The 24,505-nt window shown below is 46.9% G+C and overlaps 1 protein-coding gene across 7 annotated transcripts in view; it reads right to left on the bottom strand.

Moving 5' to 3' along the window:
- LOC138757061 (fibroblast growth factor receptor 3-like) overlaps nucleotides 1–24,505 on the bottom strand; it is a 165,011-nt gene that overhangs the window by 40,629 nt on the left and 99,877 nt on the right. For all 7 annotated transcript variants that reach the window (XM_069923764.1, XM_069923762.1, XM_069923763.1 and 4 more), the window contains 3 exons: nucleotides 10,579–10,748; nucleotides 7,048–7,171; nucleotides 4,957–5,147 (listed from right to left, as the gene is read on the bottom strand). In XM_069923764.1, the coding sequence (XP_069779865.1) occupies nucleotides 4,957–5,147; nucleotides 7,048–7,171; nucleotides 10,579–10,748 (485 nt within the window). The remainder of the gene's footprint in view (nucleotides 1–4,956; nucleotides 5,148–7,047; nucleotides 7,172–10,578; nucleotides 10,749–24,505) is intronic.

Here is a 24,505-nt window from a genome sequence, read left to right as displayed (position 1 = left end):
AACATACTTTTAAAAATACTTGCCATTTTCCATTACTGGGCAGGGTGCGGTGGATTAACAGAGCGGGGGGGGTTGGGGGGGGAATCACTCAGTTTTTAATGGGAGCCCTGGTCCTCTTCTTTCTTTTGCCATCTGCCACGTTCTATAAAGAATCCCCCCAGCCCCAAGCAAGCCCTCTAGGCAAGAAAACAGGTGTCCACTGTCCAGGCCCACACTGACCCCCCCCGCCCCACCATCCCCCACTGCCCTGTCTCCAGCTGCACGTCCCTTTAGTCAAACCCCAAGGACTTTGCTGATTGGTTGTTTGCAGCGACTAGTTAATCGATCAAGTGTTTCTACGGCCCCAGCTCTTCGATACGAAGTTACAGCAATCAGGAAGCAAACCACATGGACTTCTGCAAAGTTTCACTGACATGTACTGTCCACTTCCAGCTGCCTTGAGAAGACTAAACTATTACGTCGGGCAGGAAAGAGTCAGCCACATCAGGACTTGGGAGTCACTCACTAATCAGACCAAGCTGGGAAGCAGGTTTAACACATTGAAAGATGTCAAGGAAACATTTTTTTGTTTGTTTACAAAATCTGATTAGTTCAAGGTCATTTAAAATGGCACCAGAGTCATTAAGAAGCTAAATTACTTTTCTTACTGTGAAGAACATGCATTTATGTACTGAGTTTTTAAATCTCTGGACACCTTAAGGTGGGTTACAACCGAATGGGACTACCTTCAAAGTTCATTCACTGTAATTTGCACACAGGACCCTGTGATCTGCTGGGTAATCTATTTTAATTACATTAACTGAGGGACAATTATTGACCAGAACCGTGAGGAAAACATTGTTACTATTCTTCATGAGTGTTATCGGATCACTTAAATCCATCTGTGATGTGATCACGATCTTGGTGTAATGATTCATCTGACAGCCTATTCAGAATCATACAGCGCTGAAGCAGGCACTTTGGCCTTCTGGGTCTGCACTACCCACCAACCACCATTTATAGTCAGCCCATTTTTATTCTGTCCACATTCCCATCAACTTTTCCCACAGTCGCAGGAGTAAATTTACAGTGGCCAGCTAACTCCTCCAACCCTTGTGCCTTTGGGATGTGGGAGAACAACTGGGGGAGCCCGACACAGTCAAAGGGAGAACTCCACACAGACGGCACTCATGGTGAGGACTGAATTAAGGTTGCTGCATCTGCTCCGCTGGCTGGGCCACGATGCTGCCCCAGTTGAGTGCTTTCTCTATATGACAATGGACCAGCAGCCTGGATTTGTGAAATTGTCCCCGGTGAGGGATTTCTGTTCTCCATCCTGTGATTCACACCAAGAGTGCTGGCAAAAACAGTCACAAAGTGTGGCGTTTTTCCTTCATGGAACAGCAATCATCTAAGGTTTTGGAATTGGCCGTCAGGACTTTTTAAGGAAAAGAGGCTTTCATGTATCGAATGTAGTGGTTTTCAACCTTTTTCTTTTCACTCACATACCAACTTAAGTAATCCCTTACTACGGCATAGGTGTTCTGAATGGAATGATCTTCTGGAAGAGGTAGTTACGGGCAAGGTCAATTCTGTCATTTAAGAGGAGGTTAGATGAGTACATGGATGTTAGGAGGTTGTAGGGTTATGGGCAAGGGAGTGGGTAGGTGGAACTAGAGGAGTTTCATGTAAAGCGGTGCGGACTAGAAGGGCCAATATGGCCTGTTTCCGTACTGTAGATTGTTATATAGTTATATGGTACGTGAGTGGAAAGAAAAAGGTTGAGAACCACTGATCTAATGCCTTTCATGTCTCTTTCAAGATGTGTTATGGCTTGATGAAGGTGTGCAACTACATCCTCCAAGGTTGAGGTGTAAGTGGCTCAATGCACTTTATCCTGACAGAGGTCCCTTGTATGTTAACCCTGAGTAGGTCAAAAACTTTTTCATGAAAATGCTGCACTTTTAAGCAAGTGGGGCCTGTATACATAACTGCTACACTCATTCCTGGTTAATAAGCTGCCTGATTTGGGAAGAGGCAACATGTTCTGTAGTTCCACAGTATCTGGAACCAGCGTTTCCGACCTAATCAGGAAACGCACTGATGTTTTACTCTTTCGGAAGGAACTGTCTTTAATTCTTTCTGACGTCTCTGTGAGAGAAAGGTCCTTAGTTTCAGTGCAATGATCCGGCAGTGATGCTAAGTTGTCATTGTTTGCTTGGGGGCAATTTGAAAATCCTCTGTGCCCACTATGCACATTCCATACATGTCCAGTTCATACCTCCCCCACATCCCTCACGCTTCACTTCCATTGTCCTTCCCGATCCCAGATTTAAATCGGACTCTGTTAAACAACGGTATAGCTCAAATCGGCTGCAAGGAATCCGCAGATGTAAGCACACTGCCGGGCCGTTCAGACCAAAGTGGACAAACAGAGGCTTAAAGTCTTTCCTGTGGCTTGTTCTGCTCTAACAACGGTACGGGGATCCTGGCCTCCACTGTCAATCTCACTGAGCATACAACTCTTTACACCGGGATAGACAGAGTCTGGTTTCTCCAACAACAATTGGATGGATCATTCAGCATGGACGAGAAGGCTGAAAGGGCTGTTTCTGTGCTGTATAGTGTTCTATAGAACATTGTGGCATCAGCCAGTGTGGAGGTTGTTAGTGTAAGCTGCGCTAACTGACTCTCCTACCACACCAGAGATGTTGCTGGAACTTATAATCACTAGTGACTGAGGATGGATTCTCTCCCCCAAACCTTTATTGCTGGACCATGAGGATTTTTATAGGTGTTCTAGAATTGGCTGAGATGGGGGGGGGGGAGGGGGTGGTGGGGAGATGAGGTGCAGGGTAATGGGTGGGGGGGGGGGTGTATGAGGTAGGACAGGGTGTGGAATGGGATGTATGTGGGTTGTAAGGGATGAGGTGGTGCAGAGTGGTGTCAGGAAGGGGGCATGGATTGGGTGCGGCAGAGAAAGGGTGGGGCTGGGAGTTGGGTGGATACTGTGGGGTGGGGTAGAGCAACAAGCGGGGTGTGGGTTAGGGATGGGATGGGAATAGGTATAGGGATTGGGTGAGGTAGGCAGGTAAGCACCGGGAACTGAGATAGCGTCTGTGGTGGAGATGGGAGATTGAAGTAGGGCCGGGTGTACAGTGTGGGTCGGGCGGGGGGGGGGGGGGGGGGCGGTGGTGTGTGTGAGTTGGGGCTGGAGCTGGGAATGGCATGGGGGGGCAGCCTGCTTGGTATGAGGTGCACCATGTGGGATGAGTAGTGATGGGTGCAGCTTTATTGGAGTGGGATGGGAGGGAGTGTTGGTTGTAGGTGCAAGACGAGATGAGGTAAGAGAGAGGAGAGGATATTCCACTCCTCAATCGCATAGTCACAGGCCTTTCCCCTGGGCAGGAGGATGTAAAACTAGAGGCCATAGATTTAAGACGAGAGGGGAAAGTTTTAAAAGGGACCTGAGGTGGTGGGTACATGGAAAGAGCTGCCAGAGGAAGTGGTTGAGGTGGACACAATTGCAATGTTTGAAGGACATTTAGGGAGGTTTGTGGTTAGGGATGGTTGGTGGGGGGGGGGAGGGGAGGGGGAAATATGGACCAAATGCAGACAAAAGGGACAGAGTTGGTTGGCATGGAATATTTGAGCTGAAGAGCATGTTTCCATTCGGTCTAGTCTTCTGACTTGGTCTCATCTGCTCTCCATGATATGATCTCACCACTTCCCAGGTAAACACTCCCTAACTCTGTGCTGAATTACTCTCTTCCCACGCACACACGAAGAATCTTTAAACTCTGCTCTACTCTACACACAAGACGGCAGATGCTGGAATCTGGGACATATAAACAATCTGCTGGAGGAGCTCAATGGGTCGAGTAGGATCAGTGGGAGAAAAAGAACAGTGAACGTTCTGGGCCGTAACCCTTCAACAAGGTTTCCTCCTCCTGTTTCCAAGAGTTTGTTCCCCATATGGATGGGAGTCCGCATCTTCACATAAGTAATGCAGAGCCAACTCGTGTGGATTTGGCGACAACCAGAAGGAGAAGACAAGCTCAGTCAATGGGAGGAAATTAAAGGCCACCACCCCCTTCCCCCCCAACCCTGTTTACTCTCTAACAGTTATTGTATGGACAAGTCAGCATTGTGTGGATATCAGCCTTTGATTCACCATAACCATGGTAACAGTTCATTAACAACTAAGAAGAAACTGGAGAGGCGTCATGGGCAGCATCCATAGAGAGAAATGATAGGCAATATCCTTTCTCGAGACTAGGATGGAAAGGGGAGATATCAAGCGTAAAGTCGGGGTGGGTGGTGGGGGGCAGCAGGGCTGGAGTGGATTGTAGAAATAGATAATCAACATTTTGGGTTGGGACCCTTTCTCAAGACGAGGATTGGAAGAGCTGATATCCACCTAGCGGTTAGCGCAATGCTGTTACACCACCAGTGACCCAGGTTGGAATCCGGTGCTCTCTACAAGAAGTTTGTACATTCTCCCCGTGTTGCGTTCCCTCTGGCTGCTCCAGTTTCCTCCCACCCTTCGAAGCGTACAAGGGTTGTAGGTTCATTGGTGTGCTTGGGCAGCATGGGCTTGTGGGTCAGAAGGGCCTGATACTGAGCTATATGTCTAAATTTAAAATCAAAGTGGGGTGGGGTAAGGGCTGGGGAGAGTGAAGGAAATGTTTCAGGTGGAACCCTTTCAGTATGTTTCATGGCCTTCTGAGTTCCTCCATTTACTCACTGTTCATTCAAGATTCCAGCATCTACAGTCCTTGTGCTTCAATAGTTTGTGAACACTCTGGTAAATGTTGGCTGATCAGACTACATCAGGCAATGAGACATAATCGGGAGGGTGCACAACTTAGGGGTCCCAGTCTACCATCGAGGTTGAAGTGTTATAAGATTGTACTCAAACCACAGTGAGACCACACTGGTGCTCAGGTGAGGTTATACAACTACCCTGCTACTTACCTTCAGCACCGTGACAAAGGGAACTCCGTCTGGACCCATCTTGCTGCCATTTACTTCCACGTGTTTGAGCCACTGGATGTGTGGCTGTGCATCGCTGAAGACCTTGCAATGAAATTCCACATCGCTGCCTACCACCACTGACTGGTTTGCGGGCAATCCTGCCTGGAGAATAGGTCGATGTGGTGACCGCTCTGTGAACAAAGGAATCATTCCCTAGGTCAGCCCATAGAAACGCGCTCAACATTGTGTTTAAGGAATGAGTAATTGAATGGTTGTTATGGTTGATGTGTAGGCATGGATCGTCAGCATTTGGAATGTTTTGCAGAAAATGGGCTTAGCTGAAAAATGCTGGAGGACGATTAGCTCAGGAAAGAAAGAGTACATCAGTCATGATTCAATGGCAGAGTGGACTTGATAGGAGTCATTCAGCCTATCTCTTATGGTATTATACAACCTTCTCAGTGCATGGATGGTAGCCAGCCCACAATGCTTTATCCACAGCTATTCAAATGGCTAAACTTGACAACTGGCCCATCTGTCTCCCTCCACCCATTGGTTTATGCTGTATTCTGAACTCAACTCAGACAACCTGGAGAAAAGCAACAGCAGGTCAACTCCAAGTGAGAGAAGTCTTTGCTACAGGTTCCTTCGGAGATCTGAGGACCAAGGTCCAGGTTGCAGCTCCACGACACTACTCAGGTTGTGCAGTGCTTGCGGAGCTGCAGTCACGTGGATGACCTTCACCCGTCAACTTGCCTTCGACTGAAAAGTGGCTGGTGTGGATTGTACATCGTCGTGACCTGTCCACTTTCCCCTAGAAGTGATCCCATCACAAGCTAGACCAGGTAAATTTGAATTTTGAGCTCATCAATCCAATTTCCAGGCTCCTGTGCCACTAACTAGTTCAATTAAGAAAACCTGATTTGTCCCCAGAGCCTTGGCCAGCCTTGACTTCTCAACCAATACCACTAAAGCAGACTTCCTGATCATGAGACCCTGGTGCAAGCGGATTGGCCAATTCCTAAATTACAATGACATCACTCCAAATGTATATCATTGGTTATAATGTTAGTCCTTAATCAATACAAGGGAAATGGCCAATACACTTTTCAAATTTATTACTCTCTCCCTCAAGATTTGAGCAATTAGATTTTCTCCAATTACCTTAAAATGTACTAACTAACAATTATCATAATTAGTGTATTTTTTTCACAATGGATCAGTACAATTTAAAGCTTCCTATTTAAACTGCTATCCCTTTCTTTATATGCCTTTCCAGTTTAGAGTGAGAAAGTCTTCAATCCTTCCACAGATCATATGGAATTCTGGTTATTATCCCATTTAGAGTCCACAAGCTCCCAGATCCCCAAAGATAAACTCTCAACATTCAACCACTCAGGTCATTTGTTTCTTCCAATGCCCAACTGTCTTGCACAAGAGTAGTCTTTCCCTTCTGTTCTCCTTGAACTGTTTTCAATTGTCAATAGTGTTTCTACTTCAATATTATTTCATTCCCTTTTAAAGCACCCCTGTTTATGCCTGGAACCAGTTTTAATTCTGGGCTTATCAGCTGGTTACTGCTTTTCAGAAAGGGTTTAAGCTGAACCACATATTTCACTCCCTGCTGGAAGTTTTAAGTTTGACCAACAGTATAAAACGAGACACAGAAGTGCTAGTGTAACCCAGCAGGTTACACAGTATCCATTGGCAGTAACCAGCATTTCGGGCCTGGGTCCTTTGGCGGATAGAAGCACTCGAATAAAAAGGGGAAGGAGGACAGGAGGGAGGAAGGGCCGGGGGGGGGAGGAACACAGTTGAGGGGGAGAGGCTAGGCTCTCTGATAGAAGAGGGGAGGGGAGGGGGGGGCGGCTGGAAGCTAGAGGAAAGGAGATAGAGGGACAGGGAAAGATGCCCAGCCATCAGGACTTCTGAACGACCGGATGTCGGATTTTGGGAGTGTTGCAGTGCTGTTCAGGTGTATCAACTGAACGTTTTCACAACTCCTGAACACGCTCGTAAACCAATATTGCATACAGTGATTTCAATCCATTATTTGCGAGGGATTTGCTGATCTGAACTGAGTTCTCTTACCAAGTACGTCCAGCTGGTAAGTGTGGCTAATGCTGCCATATTTGTTCTCCACCACACAGGTGTAATTGCCACGGTCTGAGGGAACCACGCTCTCCATCACCAAACTCCACTGCTGGTGCCGCAACTGGAGGCAGAATTAAAATACAAATCACTTTTGTCCACACGCGTTTTGCATTGCAACATGACGCTTGCAACAAGTGTAGTTTTCTCTACATTCTGCGTTATTAAATTTAAAAGTTTAAAAAAAAATCAGACCTACAGCACGGTAACCGGCCATTTCGGCCCACGAGTTCATGCTGCCCAATTTACCCCCAAATTACCTACGCCCCTGGTACGTTTCAAATGATGGGAGGAAGCCAGAGCCCTGGGGAAAACCAACACAGACATGGGGAGAACGTGCAAACTCCTTACAGACAGCGTGAGATTTGAACCCTGGTCCAATCACTGGCGCTGTAAAGGTGTTGCATTAAACGTTCCGCCCTTTATGTTTTTCTGCTTTTCTCTATGCCCTGCACCATTCGACTTATTGTAACATCACTCCTGGCGCTATTTGTTTATTTGTCATTATTGCACTATCTGTCAAACCAAAGCCTTTTACTGTATCTCGGGACACATGACGAAAAAAAATTCAATTAGATTATTTCCTGGAGCAACAATCACAACTACCAGAGGACTTCGATTTAAGGTGAGGGGGGGAAAGTTGAGGCGAAACGTTTTTTACAGAGTGGTGGGTGCCTGGAATGCATTCCCAGGGGTGGTGGTCAATAGGGACATTCAAAAGACTCTGAGATGGGCACATGGATGTCAGAGAAATAGAGGGTTATGGGTGTGAGGTAGGGAAAAAAGACATGATCGTGGAAAATGTTTACATAGGTTGGCACATCGTGTGCTGTAGTGTTCTATGCTCGATAGGTAAACATAACATTGTGCTGGAACATTAGGTATGGCTGTTGAATGATAAGGACCTGGGTTTGCAGGCTACAGTAGGCCTCACTCTGCATCTATCTGAACCACAGCATTTCTTGATACTTGGAGTCAGCAGGATGGGAGGTAGGTTGGATTTGGAGAGCATTCTCTGTGCAGATGCAGTGACCACTCCCACTTAGATTGACAGAAAAAAATTCTTGCTCTATGCACCGCAGTTTTATTTGGATTACCTGGTCTGGGAAGCTCACTCCCATTCAAAAATCCATGGGCACGTGTGCAGGATTGGGTGAAAACAGACCTTTTCTCATCTTTAATTCCCAAGGTTGGCACGATTAGTGCAACTCTATTACAGTACCAGCAACTTGGGTAAGAATCTGGCGCTGTCTGTAAGACATTTGTACGTTCTCCCCGTATCTCCAGGCACTCCAGTTTCTTCCCATCCTCCAGAAAAGTATTGGGTTTGTAAGTTATTTGGGGAATTTGGGTGGCACGGGCTTGTGGGTTGGAAGGGTCTGTTGCCGTGCTGTATGTCTGTTAAAAATACAGGGTCCACGGGTGAGGAGATGGGCGGGCGATCGACGCTTGAAGAAGCACACTAAGAAACACATTTGGAAGAGGAAGGGGATGAAAGTGACATCTCTGAACCGCTGCTTGGAAGGAGAAGGGCAAAGAAATAGTAAATCTTTTCAACAGCTTACAAGACAATCGCTGGCTTTTTTGGTGAGAGGATTAAAGCAAGCCTTGCATTCATGCAGTTAAGCATGCAATGTCACATGGACTTTAGAGGATTAGAAAATATTGCAGATTCCTAAAAGGATTTGAAAGCTTCTTTAAAGTAGGATTTTAGACCAAAAGCTAACCTGTCACTCCTGGTTTGTGTATAATTTCAAATAGGAGGGAGCATGTAACGAAAAAAACTAAACAGCATCTCAAATGGGCCAACACATGTTTATATTTGTTCAGTAGGTTTACAGCTGTCATTAAAAAGGCAAGTTGTTTGCTGGTTTAAGCTGCTGTTTTTATGTCAAGAGATTTCAGCCCATTCTCCATTAACAGTGGATAAGCCGTTCGTCCTGCCTCCTGGCAGATGAAGGGTATGGGAGAATGTTCTGAAGAAATCAGCATTTATTCCAACCTAAGGGAGATAAGGCTAGACAAGGTCTGATAGAACCATCATCCAGCCAACATGGTCATCACAGAACCCACTCAACAGGATTTCCTCTAATGTAAATCTGCCTCCTCCTCCCTCTGGCCTGTGCAAGGGCAGAAACCAGCCCCCACCACTGTAGTCGAGCTGGATTCCTTTGCACCAACTGAAAGAGTGGGTGGGTAACATCTTTATTATCTTGATCAATAGTGTGGCAGATGAGTGCAGAGGCTACAGTCACATTGCAAGCACCTCCCATCCTCCACACAAATATCAGCCCTCAAGGTTGCCCTTGCTTTCAAAGTACTGCCAATACATAGAACATTATAGCACAGTACAGGCCCTTCAGCCCACTAAGTAAACCTACTCTACAACAATCTATTTTTTCCCTTCCCATAACCCCCTAGTTTGCTTATAGAAAATAAATGTTGAGGCGTGATACAGAACTCAGAAACAGCACTGAATCTCTTCACCTCCAATTAGCCGCTAGGCCTGTGAAATATATTTTCTAAACACCATTTTTCAGCTGGAGTAGGGTCAACTCAGCTTCGGTGTTGACCAAGTGAAAGGGGGACTGATACCCTGACAGACCGCTTGGGATGCAGCACCCTCTTTTGTGCACCGGCGGCAAGAGAGATAAATTCCTTTACAATGGGTGTCACTGAAATACTGAGGAAACATTGACAGGGGTCACTCACCCCACGAGCTGGGCTCTAAACAAACGGAAAGTCTCTGCAGCAATTCTCAGGCCTTTTGGCTGAAGGCCTTATCCAGCACTTAAACTGCTGGTGCCTTTCATCATCTGTATCTATTGCTGACAAGGCCTGTCTACAGCAGCTCGGCCTCCCTCTGCTGATGCACTGCTAATCCTCTGGGATCGCCCTGACCTGCCCGCTCCATCACATCAGCCATCCTATCAGTGTCAGAGTGGCTACAGGTGTTCCATGGGGGGGTGGGGTCAAAGGTTGCAATACAGGCTGGGAAAAAAAGCGAAGGTGGGGACTCTTAATTGCTCCCAAACTGAAGCGGCAGTTAGATGGACAATAAATGCCAGCAATTAGGACAGCACCGTTAGTGCGAGGTGTTATGGGCTTCGAATCCTGCGCTGTCTGTAAGTTTGTACATTCTTCCCGTGTCTGAATGGGTATCTCCAGGTGCTCTGGTTTCCTCCCACCCTTCAGGTTAATTGAGTGCAACTGGGTGGCATGGGCCGAAGGGGCCTGTTACTGTGCTGTATGGCTAAATTTAAACCTTAAGATATTTGTACCCCAACAAACAATAACACAAAGAAACAATTTTTCTGAAGGCAAGATCCGTGGGTCTGAAATAACCTGAATGTTTACTTGCCCTTTGCACTTTGACCTTATTTGACCAATCATAAGCCTGTTGAGGAATAGGTGGATGCCACGACTGGTTGAAACCTGGCAGGTCATGGACAGTGTGGTGCGTCGACTCACCTTGATGCCTCCAATCCGGTGTTCACCCTTAAATTCCTTGCCATTCTTCAGCCAATGGATGGTGGGGGTTGGGTTCCCCGCGGCTGGGCACCGGAAACGAACTGTGTTAGCTGCAGGCACTGCATGGAGTTTCTTCTCCATCCGGTCGGGACGGGCCCAGTAGGGAGCTCCTGAAAACGTCAATGTGAGGCAGTCAACAGCTTGTTCTTGTGGCCAACACAATAACTGAGAAACGTGTAACACACATCGGGTGAATTTCTTAAGTGTTGCTGAAGGAATGAATCAGTAAATTCACGCACAATTTCCCCAGCATTCCAGAGTCCCACTTTGTTTGATCTGCAGCCTCCTGATAATTTGACTGTCTGGCCTTGCTGAATGGTGTGGCTCTCTCTCACCTGCCTGCCAAGCACCACTCAGCTCTTGATCATTTCGAAAACAGCAATTCATACATATGGCTGCTCTTCATTGTCTACAGCTCGGCCTTCAATACCATTATTCCCTCAGTGCTGGTCAAGGAGCTACAAGCTCTAGGCCTCTGTACCCCACTCAGCCACTGAATCCTTGACATTCTTATTGGAAGTCCACAGTCAGTAAGAATTGGAAAAAAACATCTCCTCCTCACTGATTATCAACACAGGCACCACCCCCTCCCCTCCCATGATGCGTGCTTAGCCCACTGCTCCACTCATTATACACTGATGACTGTGGCCATGAACAATTCCAATGCTATCTACAAGCTTGCTGATAACACCACAGTTGTCAGCAAAATCAGAAACCGCAATGAAGAAGTGTACAGGAGGGAGATAGATCAATTCGTTGAATGATGTAATGACAACAACCTTGTGCTCAATGTCAGCAAAACCAAGGAGACTGTAGACTTCAAGAGGAAGTCAGGGGAACATGACTCAGACCTCATGGACTCTTAATCAGTAGTGGAGAGGGTCAAGAACTTCAAATTCCTGAGTGTCAACATCTCCGAGGATCTGTCCTGGAGCCTCCATGTTGATGCAATCCCAAAGAAGGCTTTGTGAGGTGTCTGAGGAGATTCAGTATGTCACCAAAGACTCTCGTAAACTTCTACAGGTGTACTGTGGAGGGCATTCTGTCTGGTTGCATCACTGCCTGGTATGGAGGCGCCAACCCTCAGGACAAGAATAAATTCAGCCTGCGACATGACATGATTGGGGTAAAGGTACAGGAACCTAAAGATGAGCTCTCAGCGGCACAAGGACAGTTTCTTCCCCACTGCCATCAGATTGCAGAATAATCAATGAACCAAAGACATTGCCTTACTTTTCATGCAGTATTATTTATATTTTTTAATAGAAATGTTGTAAGATGGTTTTAATATGAATGTTTGCATTATGATGCTACCGCAAAACATGGAATTTTATGACTTGTTCATGACAATAAATCCTGATTCTGATTATCTTACACCTGGAGACAATGCCACTCCCCTTTCTCTGCCCCAGAGCTGCAGATTTCCCGCTGCCTCCTTCCCCTCTATTGCAGCTTGCTGAATAGGGTCACAGAAGAAGGCCCTTTGTTCATTTCCACACCGACCATTTTACCCCATCCACACAAATCCCATTTACCACCCCATGGCCCGTAATGTTCAAAGCCTCGCTAATTAAAATTTTTGCCTTAATACTTCTCAAATACCGTGACAGTCTGTGCCTCCCCTCTCCCCTTCAGGCAGAAACAATCATCTTATTTAAGAAGTAGATGTTCCAAACAACAAGCATCCTCTAGACTCTAGAGCAGCCATTCTCAATCTTTTTTCTGCTATGTTCCAGCCCCCAGACTCTACTCAAAGTTTATAGGCCCCCTTCCCTGTTTTCTCCCCCCGCACTTCTCTCTGAGAGACTACATAAAAAAAAACATTAAAAATATCTATGTTATGTGAGGTGAAAAGAAAACAAGGCTAAATTTTACTTAAATGTGCTGTGGCCCCTGGGCGGGGGAGAGGCGGGGATGTAGGGCCCAGGTTGAGAATGGCTGCTTTAAATTGACTTTCTGTGTGTTTGTTCCAAATCCTTAGGTTAGGATTAGGAACCAGCTTCCTCATCCTTACTCCTGAAAACCCTCAGCCTCATTCTCTGGGACTCATTCCCACAATCCCTCAGGTTCACTCTCTGGAAGTTACTCCCAACAGCCCTGCATGCCCCCTAACCTCACCCTCTCCACCTTGTTCGCTGGAAATCTTTGTGACCTTTGAATAATGTGAAAAAAACACTTGTGCTTCGTGCTTTTGATTGGTTCTCCATCCTTCCCTACTTTGCCTGTCATGCATCTTTATTGCACCCCAGCAAGGACCCTGGGGGAATGTTTCATTCAGTTGAAAGCCAGGCTGATTGCTGCTCAAGGAGGCGATTTTTCGCAAGGACAGATCTCTCTAGAGCAGGATTGGATGCAGGAGTGCAGAAAGCTCTCTTTCTCCACTCACAAACACTTGCTTTAAAAGCATCTGACAATTCCAGCTGCCAAATTCTTGATCTTATCAATGATCAAACCAGCCAAATGTTCATTGCCGGTGTCTGGAACGGGCAATTATGTTTGAGTTGCAAGTTGCGTGATTGGCGATCCAACAGCGAGGTGCGCCAATTTGAAACTTCTGTGTGTTTTAGCTATTTTTTTCCTGCAATTTCTTTGCAGGTTGCTCGAATTCCAGGATAACAGGGGTTCAGGGGTAGACTTTGCTGGAACTGGAACTGAATCATGTGGAGCTGATTAATGCCCTCCACTGCCAAATTGCCATAAGGTAAAGGTTGCCAGATCCTGTGGAAATGCACTGGACTAAGAAATCAATACTGTCAGCCAAAGAAAGGTGAACACTTAACCAAAGGAAATGGTCACACTGGTGACCATGGAACTAAGGGTGCTGATTTCTAACTTGAGCTCTCCTGCATTAGTAAAATGGCAATGAAAACTACTTCCATATTCCCTGCAGGATGCACTGAATTCCTTTTGCCAAAGAAGAGTGCACCACCAGCTAAGATCTCGTTAAAATGTGAACCTGGGATCCCACGTATACCCCTCCAAACAAACCCTGTCAAGAGCTGCTCTTGAGGAGCTCGATCCACTGACAAATCAATCTGTATTGTTTGCAATCACTGAAAATTTCATCAACCAGCTGCATCACGGTCTGATGTGGGAACACTAATATCCTTGGGTGTAAAGCTCTCCAAAATATAGTGGACACAGCCCAGGACAAGCAAAATCCTCCCCACCATCAGGAACATCTACAGGGAACGCTGCTGTCAGAGAGCAGCAACAATCATCCTGGATCCACACCACCCAGCACACGCTCTGTTCTCACTGCTGCCATCAGGAAAGGGGTCAAGGTGCCACAAGACTTGGACAGCTACACAATCCTTTATCCGAAACCGTTGGGGGACAGTGTGTTCTGAAGTTTGGATTTTTCCGGATTTCAGAACAAAAGCCAGTTGCCCCAGATTTAAGCCCACCCGAATTGTGCTGCCATATCCATCCCCTTCCAGTCGCGCTGGCCTCTCTCCCCCCCTCGCCCACCCGAGTTGCGCTGCTGTCTCTCTCCTCCCCCCTACCCACCCGAGTTGTGCTGCCGTCTCTCTCCCCCCCTGCCAACCTGAGTCACGCTGCTGCCTCTCTCCCCCCCGCCCACCCGAGTTACACTGCCGTCTCTCTCCCTCACCCACTCGAGTCGCGCTGCCATCTCTCTCACTCTCCTCCCGCCCACCCGAGTCGCGCTGCCATCTCTCTCCCACGCCTACCTGAGTAACGCTGCCCCCTCCCAACCTAGTCACGCTGGTGTCTCTCTCTCTCTCTCCCTCCACTGCACCAGCACCAGGAAAAAAATGCCAGTTTTTGGAGCTTTCTGGATTTTAGAGGTCCGGATAAAGGATTATGTACCTGCACCAGCAACTTTAGGAACAGCTGCTACCCCTCCACCATCAGACTCCTCCATGACAAACTCAATCAAAGACTCATTTAAGGACTCTTAATTTTGCACTTTATTGATTTTTTTTCTATCTTTATTTGTTTACATGTGTACTTTGAGTCAGTTTATTTTGCACTGCCAATAAGTGCTAAGTCTGGCTCACCCGCAGGAAAAAGAATCTCAGGGTTGTATGTGATGCCATGTATGTACTCTGACAATAAATCTGAAATCTAAACTTAAAAAGAAAGAGAACGTGGAGTCTGAAATGATTAATCCCTTACCCCTTTCCAAGTCCTCTACCTTCTGCACCCTGGCTCCTTGAGACTATGCTTTCCTTTTGTGTAGCCGCACAGGCAAGAGGCTGACTGTTGGCCACAAGCCTGAGGTCGGTAACATTGCCCTCTAAATGTGTGCATCTTAGGCAAGCGAAGTGATAGTGGTGGTGGGGCAGTGATAAAGGAAGGTATGGGTAAGATTCCTGTCTAACAGCCTCAGCAACACTTTCCACATTGTGCGCCTGTCATATATTGCTGGGCTCCATCACCGCTCTCCCAGCATGGAGTAGCAATGTTAAACTAATTCACTTTCCCAGCACTGAGAGCTTAATCAAAGCTTGCTGCTTTGGGCCAATGCTGGGTCACAGCAGTTCTCACTGTTAACCTTTACAGGCAAGTCAAACCAATAATGCAAGCCATTTATTTTTTCCCTGGCACTCAGCAGATATTGGCTGACAAGATTTGCAGAGAGGGAGATGTTGCTCTGCAGACAGATATAGCCAAGAACATTGTCTCCCTGACCTCAGCACTGACAGAGAACTCACTGACTGCCAACACAAAGTGATTTAATTTCACTGAACAAAAATATTTATGAGGCAGTGGGGAACAAAGTTATGAGCTGTGGGAAAAGACTACATCAGCCCTGGATCAGAGGTGTGCTTATGTTCAATCAAGCACTCACTGGGAGGCGCATTTGCATGTGTCTGTATGAGGATGGGAATGAAGGCAAACTGCCTAAAATAACTTCTTGAACTGATGATTAGGATCCTAACTTCCAGCTGCTGTGTTCAGATTTCCATTGTTGAGCAAGGCTTTCCCTTGAAACATTGGAGAACCTTTCTGGGGGTTTCTGTTCCTTGTAGGCTCAAAATGTGCCAAATTCAAACATTCCTCTCAAAGTAACTGTCACCCGCAGGGGACGTTCCAACTGCATCATTATCACATCAAAGCTCAGCTTTCTTTCAATCTTGTGGCATGCTCTCTAAACTCTTTTGTAACAGAGCTTTACTTGTGCTTTTGTGTTCCCTGGTATGACAACTGGCAGATTTAACATCTGGCATCATTTTGAGCCTTTCAGCACTCTGCTGGATTGTGACACAGGTCCCTCAGTTTATTATCACGTCCTATGAACTCTCCGTTGCATCTGATGTCCACCACTTGGCCAACGCAGGAGAAACCTTTTCCGACTAAATCTTGCAAACAGTTTGGACTCTACCTCGCTCTACGTTCTCTCCCTCCGACTGGCCAGCTGGTAAGGCTGAAATGTTGGCAATTTGCATCCCATTTGACAATAAGTTCCGACACCGTCCCACATCTGCTCCGCCAGCAGGACCTTCTTTCATTACACCGCCTGTTTAACTCAGCTTCAACTCATCTACTGTTGAAACCCTCATTCATCAGGTCTTGGCCAGCTGTCATCTTTTGTTCCCTGCCAGAAAGTCGTGCTCTTCCAAAAGATTGTTGGTCCGAAACCATGCACCCAGCCTCCTTCACCTGCCCCAGTGACCGCCTTGCCTGTAGATCTACAAAACTTCAAATGTAAAATTCTCACCCTTTACGATTCTCTATATCACCTCACACGTTCCTTTCTCTGCAATATCCTTCAGACCACCTTTCTTTCAGTTCGAACCTCCAGTCTATCACTGATCTTAATTGTTCTGATGTTGGCGCCCATGCCTTCAGCTCCTGGCACTAAATCTAAAAGTCAGGAAGTCATGTGGCAGCTGTATAAATCTTGGTTGAGACCACATTTGGAGCACTGCGTGGAATTTTGGTTGCTGGATTACAGGAAGAATGTGACGGTTTTGGAGAGCGTGCAGAAGAGGCTCATCAGGATGCTGCCTGGATTGGAAGGCATTAACTGTAAGGAGAGTTGGTCAAGACTGGACTGTTTTCCCTGAAATGTCAGTGGTTGATGGGTAGCAGATGTTTCCAAAATTATGTGAGGCATGAATAAGCTAGAAAGTCTTTTTCCAGGATGGAAATGTCAAATACTAGTGGAATAGTTTTACAGTGAGAGGGGGAAAAGTTGAAAGAAGGGTTTTTTTCACACTGAGTCTGGAATGTGGTTGCAAGGGATGAGAGGCATGTTAAAGAGGCATTTCAACAGAGGTATGACATGCAGGAAGGGGAGGGATATGGATTATGTATAAACATATGGTATTAGTTTAGCATGGCCTCATGGTTGGGAAAGGCACTGAGGGCCAAAGGGCCTGTTCCTGCTCTCTACCTCCTTGAATTCCTTCCTCTCCCTTTGACAATATTTACATGAAACTCACTGGTTTGCTCAATTGTTTGGAGTCAGCCTGAACTGCATTTTGTTTGGTAACATTTTGGAACTAGAGCAGAAGCAGGTCCTTCAGCCCATCTAAACTGTGATCCCCCCCATCCCCCCATCCCCCACAAACTTTTAGTAATTATTCTCCTCTTGCTTCCAACTGCAGTCTGGCTCGATCTTAAGCTCATCTACTGCACTTTTAATAAAGTGCGCTGGGTGTTTCACCAAGTTAAAAATACTAAAGTACAAATATTTGCTGTGATACTTAACGTTGATTTTGTGCACACTTTAATGATGTGAATGGTCTTTTCAGCCTGGCAGAACTCTAGTGCAGACGAAGGTACCTTCACCAAGAGGACTGGAGGAACTTCTCCCTGTGAGACGAAAGGGACACTGCCCAGCTTGTGACATTCTGAGTGATAAACTGTCTCTGTGACTCCTTAGCCATCAAATAGAAAAGAATCATAAGACCACAAGTATCTTCTGCTCACTCCGCTCCTTTCACCTTTCTTTCAAGGAGGCTGTTCAGCCCACCAAGTTGATGCCGTCTCACGAAGTAATCCCATCTCCCTCCCATTTTTCCAAAATTTATTCCCCCCACATTGCTATCAACGCCCCTCAATTCTATCACTCACCTACCCATCAGGGGAAACGAACAGCGGCCAAATAACCATTGCCTTCGGCATGTGGGAGGAAACTGGAGCACCCAGGGAAACTGTTAAACAAGAAAGTCTGCAGTCGCTGTGGTTAAGAGCAACCCACTAACACGCTGGAGAAACCCAGCAGCATCCACAGAAGGTAAAGGGTGACTTGCCTACTTTTGCTTATTCCCGATGAAAGGCTCAGGCCCAAAACATTGGCTACTCTTACTTCCGATGAATACTGCGTGACCTGCTGAGTTTCTCCGGCAAGGTTGTGGGTTTAGCCTGGGGAAACTCACACGGCAACATTGGGACCACTCATCTCCCTCTATTGGGAAGGTATTGTCCTAAGAATGGAAATTGCTTCAAGGCGCCGAAGGACTTTGAGGGGGAGTGTTAGCTTAATTATTAAACTCTCGGGAATCTCACAAGTAAACCAATACAATGAAACAAGGGGACTTTCGCTTAAATTCTTCTTCTCCTCCTTACTGGACACTGGTTTTTTTAACTGATTTGCCAATGACAGACCTGTACCCAGCGAGATAGACACAGAAGGACCAGAGACGTGTATTAGCTGCCTAGAGAGGTGAGCCACCATTCTATCTCGCTTACCCAGGCCTTACTTCTTCATGTGCATCAGCATTGATTGGCTGGGTTTCTGGACGACCACTGGTGGCCTGTTGACTGGATTTCAAGTTGCTATTGCTAACAGATGTGATGATTATGCAAGTGGGATAACATGGAGACAAAAAAAGTAAACAGAATATTGCAACACAAGAATCAATGGCATTTATGAAATAATGCGTGAAGCCCGCACACTGCCAAAAGAGCTGAAACCTTGTGTGATGTGATTCCCCTGTGAGTTACTGCAGCAGATTCCACACATTCCCTTACAGTACTTTTCACATCCATGCGCCGCAGCCAAACTGCCTTCAGAATGCATTCGCCGCGCTCCACAAATTCCCTATAGTTTGGTGAACTCCGAAGCTCCAAATGCAGGCAAGGACTGACCGTCGAGAGCTGCAGAGCTGGGCCTGGGAGCAGGAGTTTGGGGGGGGTGTGGGGGGAAGAGGCCGGGGAAAGTGGCCAAGGGCCAGAGGCTCTGAGCTGGCAGCCCCGGCCCAGGAGCAGGAGCTTGGGGTGGGGGGAATTGGACAGGAGAAAGAGGCCAGAAACTGGGGGAATCTGTCTGGGAGCAGGAGCTCAGGGGAAAACACCGGGAAAGAGGGTGGGGACAGTGTTTGTGGATCAGAGGCTTGGGGAGAAGGCCTGTAGGAAAGAAGGATGGGATAAGAGGGGCTGTAAGCAGTGGGGCTGGAGGCACATGAAAATTAAGGAAGTATTTAGATTTATATTGGCGTTACCACCTTGGAAGGTTCCAAATCTCTTCACAGCCAATGAAGTAGTTTTAAAGTGCAGTTCTTGTTCCGACACAGGGAAAGAAGGTGTCATTTCTGGATATCACTAACAACATGAAATTTAATGACCAATTTAAATGTTCTTTTCTATAACTTGTCAAGGCATAGGTTTTGGCTTGGAGTATAGGAACCCTTCCTGTTCCTCCCCATCAAGGAGAGGGATCAAATGGGAGTTCGGATCTCGTGCAAAATGATGACCCCCCCGTGAAATGGAGCAAACTGTTGTCACAGAACTAGAGCTTCAACAAAAGATAAACTGCTCAAGGCCGGAGAATTTAATCCACAATCCTTCCATTTTGAGGCATGACACTTTCATTTGGAAATGGTTTAACGAGCAGAGAGTGAAAGTTTTGAGTTTCTGCTCCGAGTGAAACTGTACTGAACTGGATCCCAAAACGAGGAGTAAAAACACAGAAATGCTGGAGAACTCAGCAGATAAAACATAGGATGTAAAGATCTATTACCGATGTTTCAGGCATGAGCCCTTCCTCAAAGTGACCCAAAATGGAGAGAAACTTTTAGGGAGGAGGGTGGGAAGCTTAGTTTGGCAACAGTGCAGTAGACCCACTGTATTAGGTTTATCTCTGTCAGATAGAAGGAGGAAAATTGAACCTTGCTGCATTCCTGACAAAATCCTTGCCCAGTAAGAAGTCTTTATCATTCCAACAGAAATGGTGAAGAAAGAAATCTTTCATGCAGCTCATATTGCGACAACAAAAAGAGGAAATCCTCCACTGATCTTTTACTTCTGTAACATTTGCTGACGGAGAACTTGATATTGTTACCACTACCAAGCCACATACTTTTTACCATGGTTCTGCATAAGGCCATGGATGAGCAAGGATCGGTGCATGTTGTGGGAATCACTGAAGATATGTTTTATACGGCATCACGCGCTACACTAAGACACAATTAGATTATCACCTTTCTGCTTTACTCTGAAGCCACAGTTAATGATTATGTATTCAATTTGATTAAAAAGACTCAGATCCCATTTAATAAATTAGTGCCTACCACAGATTGTGCAGTAGATGGAATCCCTGTTAATGATATAATTTGTCCATCTGATGTCTGTGAGTGCATCACCAGGTTCAATTAAAGATCAAATAGCCTCTCAATATTTAAAGGCTGAGAATCCACAGGAACCATCTATAAACAGACTTGTTTTACTAAAATGAAGCATTGTTTTTATTTGACTTGAAGTGTGATTGCCAGAAAAACATAATTATCTTCTGGTTGTGGGGAAATATTAAGCTTTAAGCAGACTTCCATTATCACTAACCCCAGAGTATGTTCTTCAGCTGTTAAGTGCGACTACAGAAATGGAGGAGCAAAACAGAAGGTTTAACTCCTTCTGTCGAAGTCAGAAAGTAGTGACACTGTCATGTGGGCTCTGGAGTAAATGAGTGCTGAGAAAGTCTGCGATGCATGTTGCCTGAGTCACCTTCATTAAAGCACAGGTACTGTAGTGTAACCAGAGACTAAGACTGTGAACTGATATCAAGAGCTGGTCTTCAAGGACATGTACAGGTACACAATCCTTTATCTGGAAGCCTTGAGGGGCAGTGTGTTCCAAATTTCGGAAAGCCACAATTAAGCCCTCCCGAATTGCGCTGCCATATCCACCCCCTTCCAAACATGCTGCTGTCTCCCCCCACTTCGCCCGCCCGATTCGCGCTGCTGGCCTCCCCCCATTGACTGCCCAACTCAAGCTGCCAGGCTCACCCCCTCGTGCGCCCAACTCGCGCTGCTGGTCTCCCCCCACCCCCCCCCCGACCACCTGACTCACGCTGCCGGTCTCCCCCCCCAACCCCCGACCGTCCGACTCATCCTGCCTGTCTCTCGCCTGCCCGACTCGTGATGCCGGTCTCTCGCCCGCCCGACTCGCGCTACTGTCTCTCTCTCCCCACTTGCCGGTTTTTGGAGTTTTCCAGATTTTAGATGTCTGGATAAAGGATTGTGTACCTGTAATGTTAATAGCCTGTCAGATGCATCAGCTCCTTGCATCTGATCTTTTAACAAGATCACTGTCTCTGCCCACCTCAAGCCTGGCAGCTTGAGTTGGGCGGTCGAGGGGGGCGGGGGGGGGGGTGGAGGCCTGCAGCGCGAATCGGGCGGGTGAGGGGGGGAGATAGCAGGATGTTTGGAAGGGGGTGGATATGGCATCGAAATTTGGGAGGGCTTAAATCTGGCTTTCCAAAATTCGGAACACACTGCCCCTCAAGGCTTCCGGATAAAGGATTGTATACCAGTACATGTCCTTGAAGACCAGTACGGCAGATCATCAGATACACAATAAATGAGCTCACAGCTTGCCTTTTCTTTCATGTTTGCCTCCTTAAACTAGACCATGAGCAAATCTTGCTCCCCTTCATCAGCATCCAGACAAGCCCATCCTCTCAACAAGCCTTCATCATTAGGCCCTTTCAAATTGGCTTGTAAATTGGGGTTAACCGGGCAATTTACTAAGTTGAAGACCGGGTACGGGGATGTCTGAAAGGCCTGAGCCAGGCAAGCCTGGTCAAAATCTACCCGAGTCCCAGACCTACCTCAGAGGTGGTCAGGGAACCCAGTAAAACTTTCCCGGGTGTCCTCCTCTGTCTATTTGAAAGGGGAAATGGCTCACCCAGTTACTCTGAAACTTTAAACAGAAAGAACACAGAGAACAGGAGATTCCCAGTGGCTGTGTAACGCATCATTCACCACATCATCGCAGGGGTGGGCTCCCCCTTAAATTTAGGCTGCTGTTTGAAAGATGCAGGAGGCACACACGACCCAGTAATCTCAACCGAGTCCCAGGAGGGCGACCCAGGAGCTGCAATTTGAAAGTGCCTATTTATAGGATCTGGGCAATGCAAACTGTACCAGTGTTTACTGTCCATCTCTAAATATCCTTCAGTAGGTTGTGGTGAGCCCCTTCTTGAACTGCTGTGGTGCCTCTGGTGAAGGTGCTCCTGGGAAAGAGTCATGATAAAAACCTGGGGATAAATTTCCAGCCCGTAACGGGGTCTGACTCGGAGAGGAATGTACTGGTTGTACTTATCTTTGGAAGAGGAGGTTGTGGGTTTGGACTCTGGAGGTGTGAGATGTACCACTAGTTCTCTTGCCTAGATAGTGATGGCGTGATCCTTGTATGAGGACCCCCCCCTCCCCCCATCTCAGTGACATCCACAGGCTCAACTTCAGAAGCACTCCCAGGATTCTTAACACACACCTTCATCCTTTGGATCCTCTTCACAGCTCTTGGCTTCACCACCTCCAATAAACCTGTCCTATAACCTGGGATCTTGTTGCCTAACCCCAACTACTACAGATCCCTGGGAACTTGAAGTCCTCCGGTGACTAGCCTGACGTTGAGTAGGCGATGGAGCCCAGGGTGCCCTGTGTGCTTTGCCTCAAAGAGTACCTTTTGTAACGTAGTCACAATTCTTAAGTCAGGCACAGTGGACGACCATAAATACCCAAAGACAGGTTCTTAATTTTTATTCAGGAAAGCATACTGAGAAATCTTTCTGCATGAAGCGTTATCAGCAAGGGAGGTATTTAGCGAAAATCAGTGTTGAATCCCTTTTGTTTTATTCCTTCTCTGCCATTTCTCAGCTATGGTACCATTTTAAGCATAACCCACAAATTAGTCCACAAATCGGATCAGATACTATTTATTGGTATGCAATTGGGGCAGCACGATTGGTGTAGCAGTTAGAACAATGCCTTTACAGCGCCAGTGATCGGGACTGGGGTTCGAGTCCCACGCTGTCTGTTAGTACAATCTCCCCATGTCTGTGTGGGTTTTCCCCACCTTTGAAAATGTACTGGGGGGTGTAGGTTAATTGGGTGTAAATTGGGCGGCACGAACTTGTGGGGCGAAATGGCCTGTTGTCTAAATAAAACAGAAATATATTACATGAAATTGCCTTGAGCAAGATTAAAGATTCACTATTAGCATTGCCCGGCATCCCTTCCAGTCAGAGAAAGGGAAGCAAAAGAGATTTCCTCCAGAGTCAATGAGTGTCCATGGATTAGCCTCCAGCAGCCTCACAAGATTTCAGTTCGGTTCAAACCATCGGCAACCTGAGCCTAGATCCAAATCTCCAACATAATGAGGAAGCTTTCAGCACCCAGGGCCTTTCGGGAGCCCTCCTTGCCCTCGACACCCTCTCAAATCCCAGTTCCAAAACCCGGTTCTCCAGCAACCCACAGCCTGATGTGAGACCTTTGACCTCAAGTCACCAGCAGCCTAGGGCCTGTGTGTGCCCTTCAGCCGCAGAGGCCCATCCCACCATGGTCACTGTCCTTAGGGCAGTCTCTCCTCTGCCTCTGCAACTCCTTCTCAATGCGGGGGGGGTTCTCCCCTTTACTGGTGGCCTACGCCAGTCCGCTGCTCCCCCAGAGTTTGCAACCTCTTGAGGTCACTGCCAAACAGAAGCGCCGCCATCCTGGGTCCAGAACTTGACAATAAAAGACCGTCAACTCCTTTAACAGGCCGTTTATTAAGCCTGCAGCGAGCCGTCGGTAGTAGAACTGGGCGGAAGGGCCCATTGGGTGGGTGCTGCCATTGCAGCAGCTCCATCCAGTAGTGCCACCATTTCTTTTAAAAGGGATTTCTTTTTCCAGCACACACGAAGAGAATCTTTCAAACCACGTCTAACATGATTAGAAATTAATGCTTTGTTGGAAGCAATAGACTTATTTGGACTGGATTAGCCATCATCTAACTACCTAATGCAACAAATTGGCTCCAGTTTCTACTAATCCCTTCTCTAAAATACTGGTATCCTGTGACAGAGCCAATGACAGTGACAAGGCAGATTTACGTCTGGGTTACATTCCGGGCATCAACAGCAGCACCACACATCCTTCCTCCCTGCGCTGCTCTTGGGCAGAGGCATCACATTACCTTCCAGGCAACCTGTGCCGATTCGGCTCCCCTTTGCACATTGAGGGAGGACTTGCCATCTCTGTGCTGGGTCTTTACTCCAGCTGTCAAAAACTAATCCCTACCGCCGTGAGCCTCCCTCTGTTTCAGCAAGATGTATGCGATATGTGGATTAACATCATAAGCTGTGCACATGGGAAGGGTTGTGTGGGCTGAAATTGGATGGTATGACTTGACAACTCATTTGTATAAGGCTCCTTTGCCATTGCCTTTACCAAAGGTGTTGTGCCATTTAGTTATAGAACCATCGGATCAGGAAGAGGGAACAGCATGGAATCAGGCCCCCAGCCTACTGAGTCCATATTCAGTATCCTAATCCTACACTAATCCCATATTTTGTTCTCCCTAAGTCCCAATAGCTTCTACCACTCACCTACACAATAGGGGCAACCTACAGGGGCCAATTAACCAAACAAACATCACTTATCTGGTGGAAACTGGAGCACCCAGGGGGAAACCC

The sequence above is a fragment of the Narcine bancroftii genome, chromosome 3 (assembly GCF_036971445.1).
Source record: "Narcine bancroftii isolate sNarBan1 chromosome 3, sNarBan1.hap1, whole genome shotgun sequence".
Taxonomy (NCBI): Eukaryota; Metazoa; Chordata; class Chondrichthyes; order Torpediniformes; family Narcinidae; genus Narcine; species Narcine bancroftii.
This window is presented reverse-complemented; position numbering and strand designations above follow the sequence as displayed.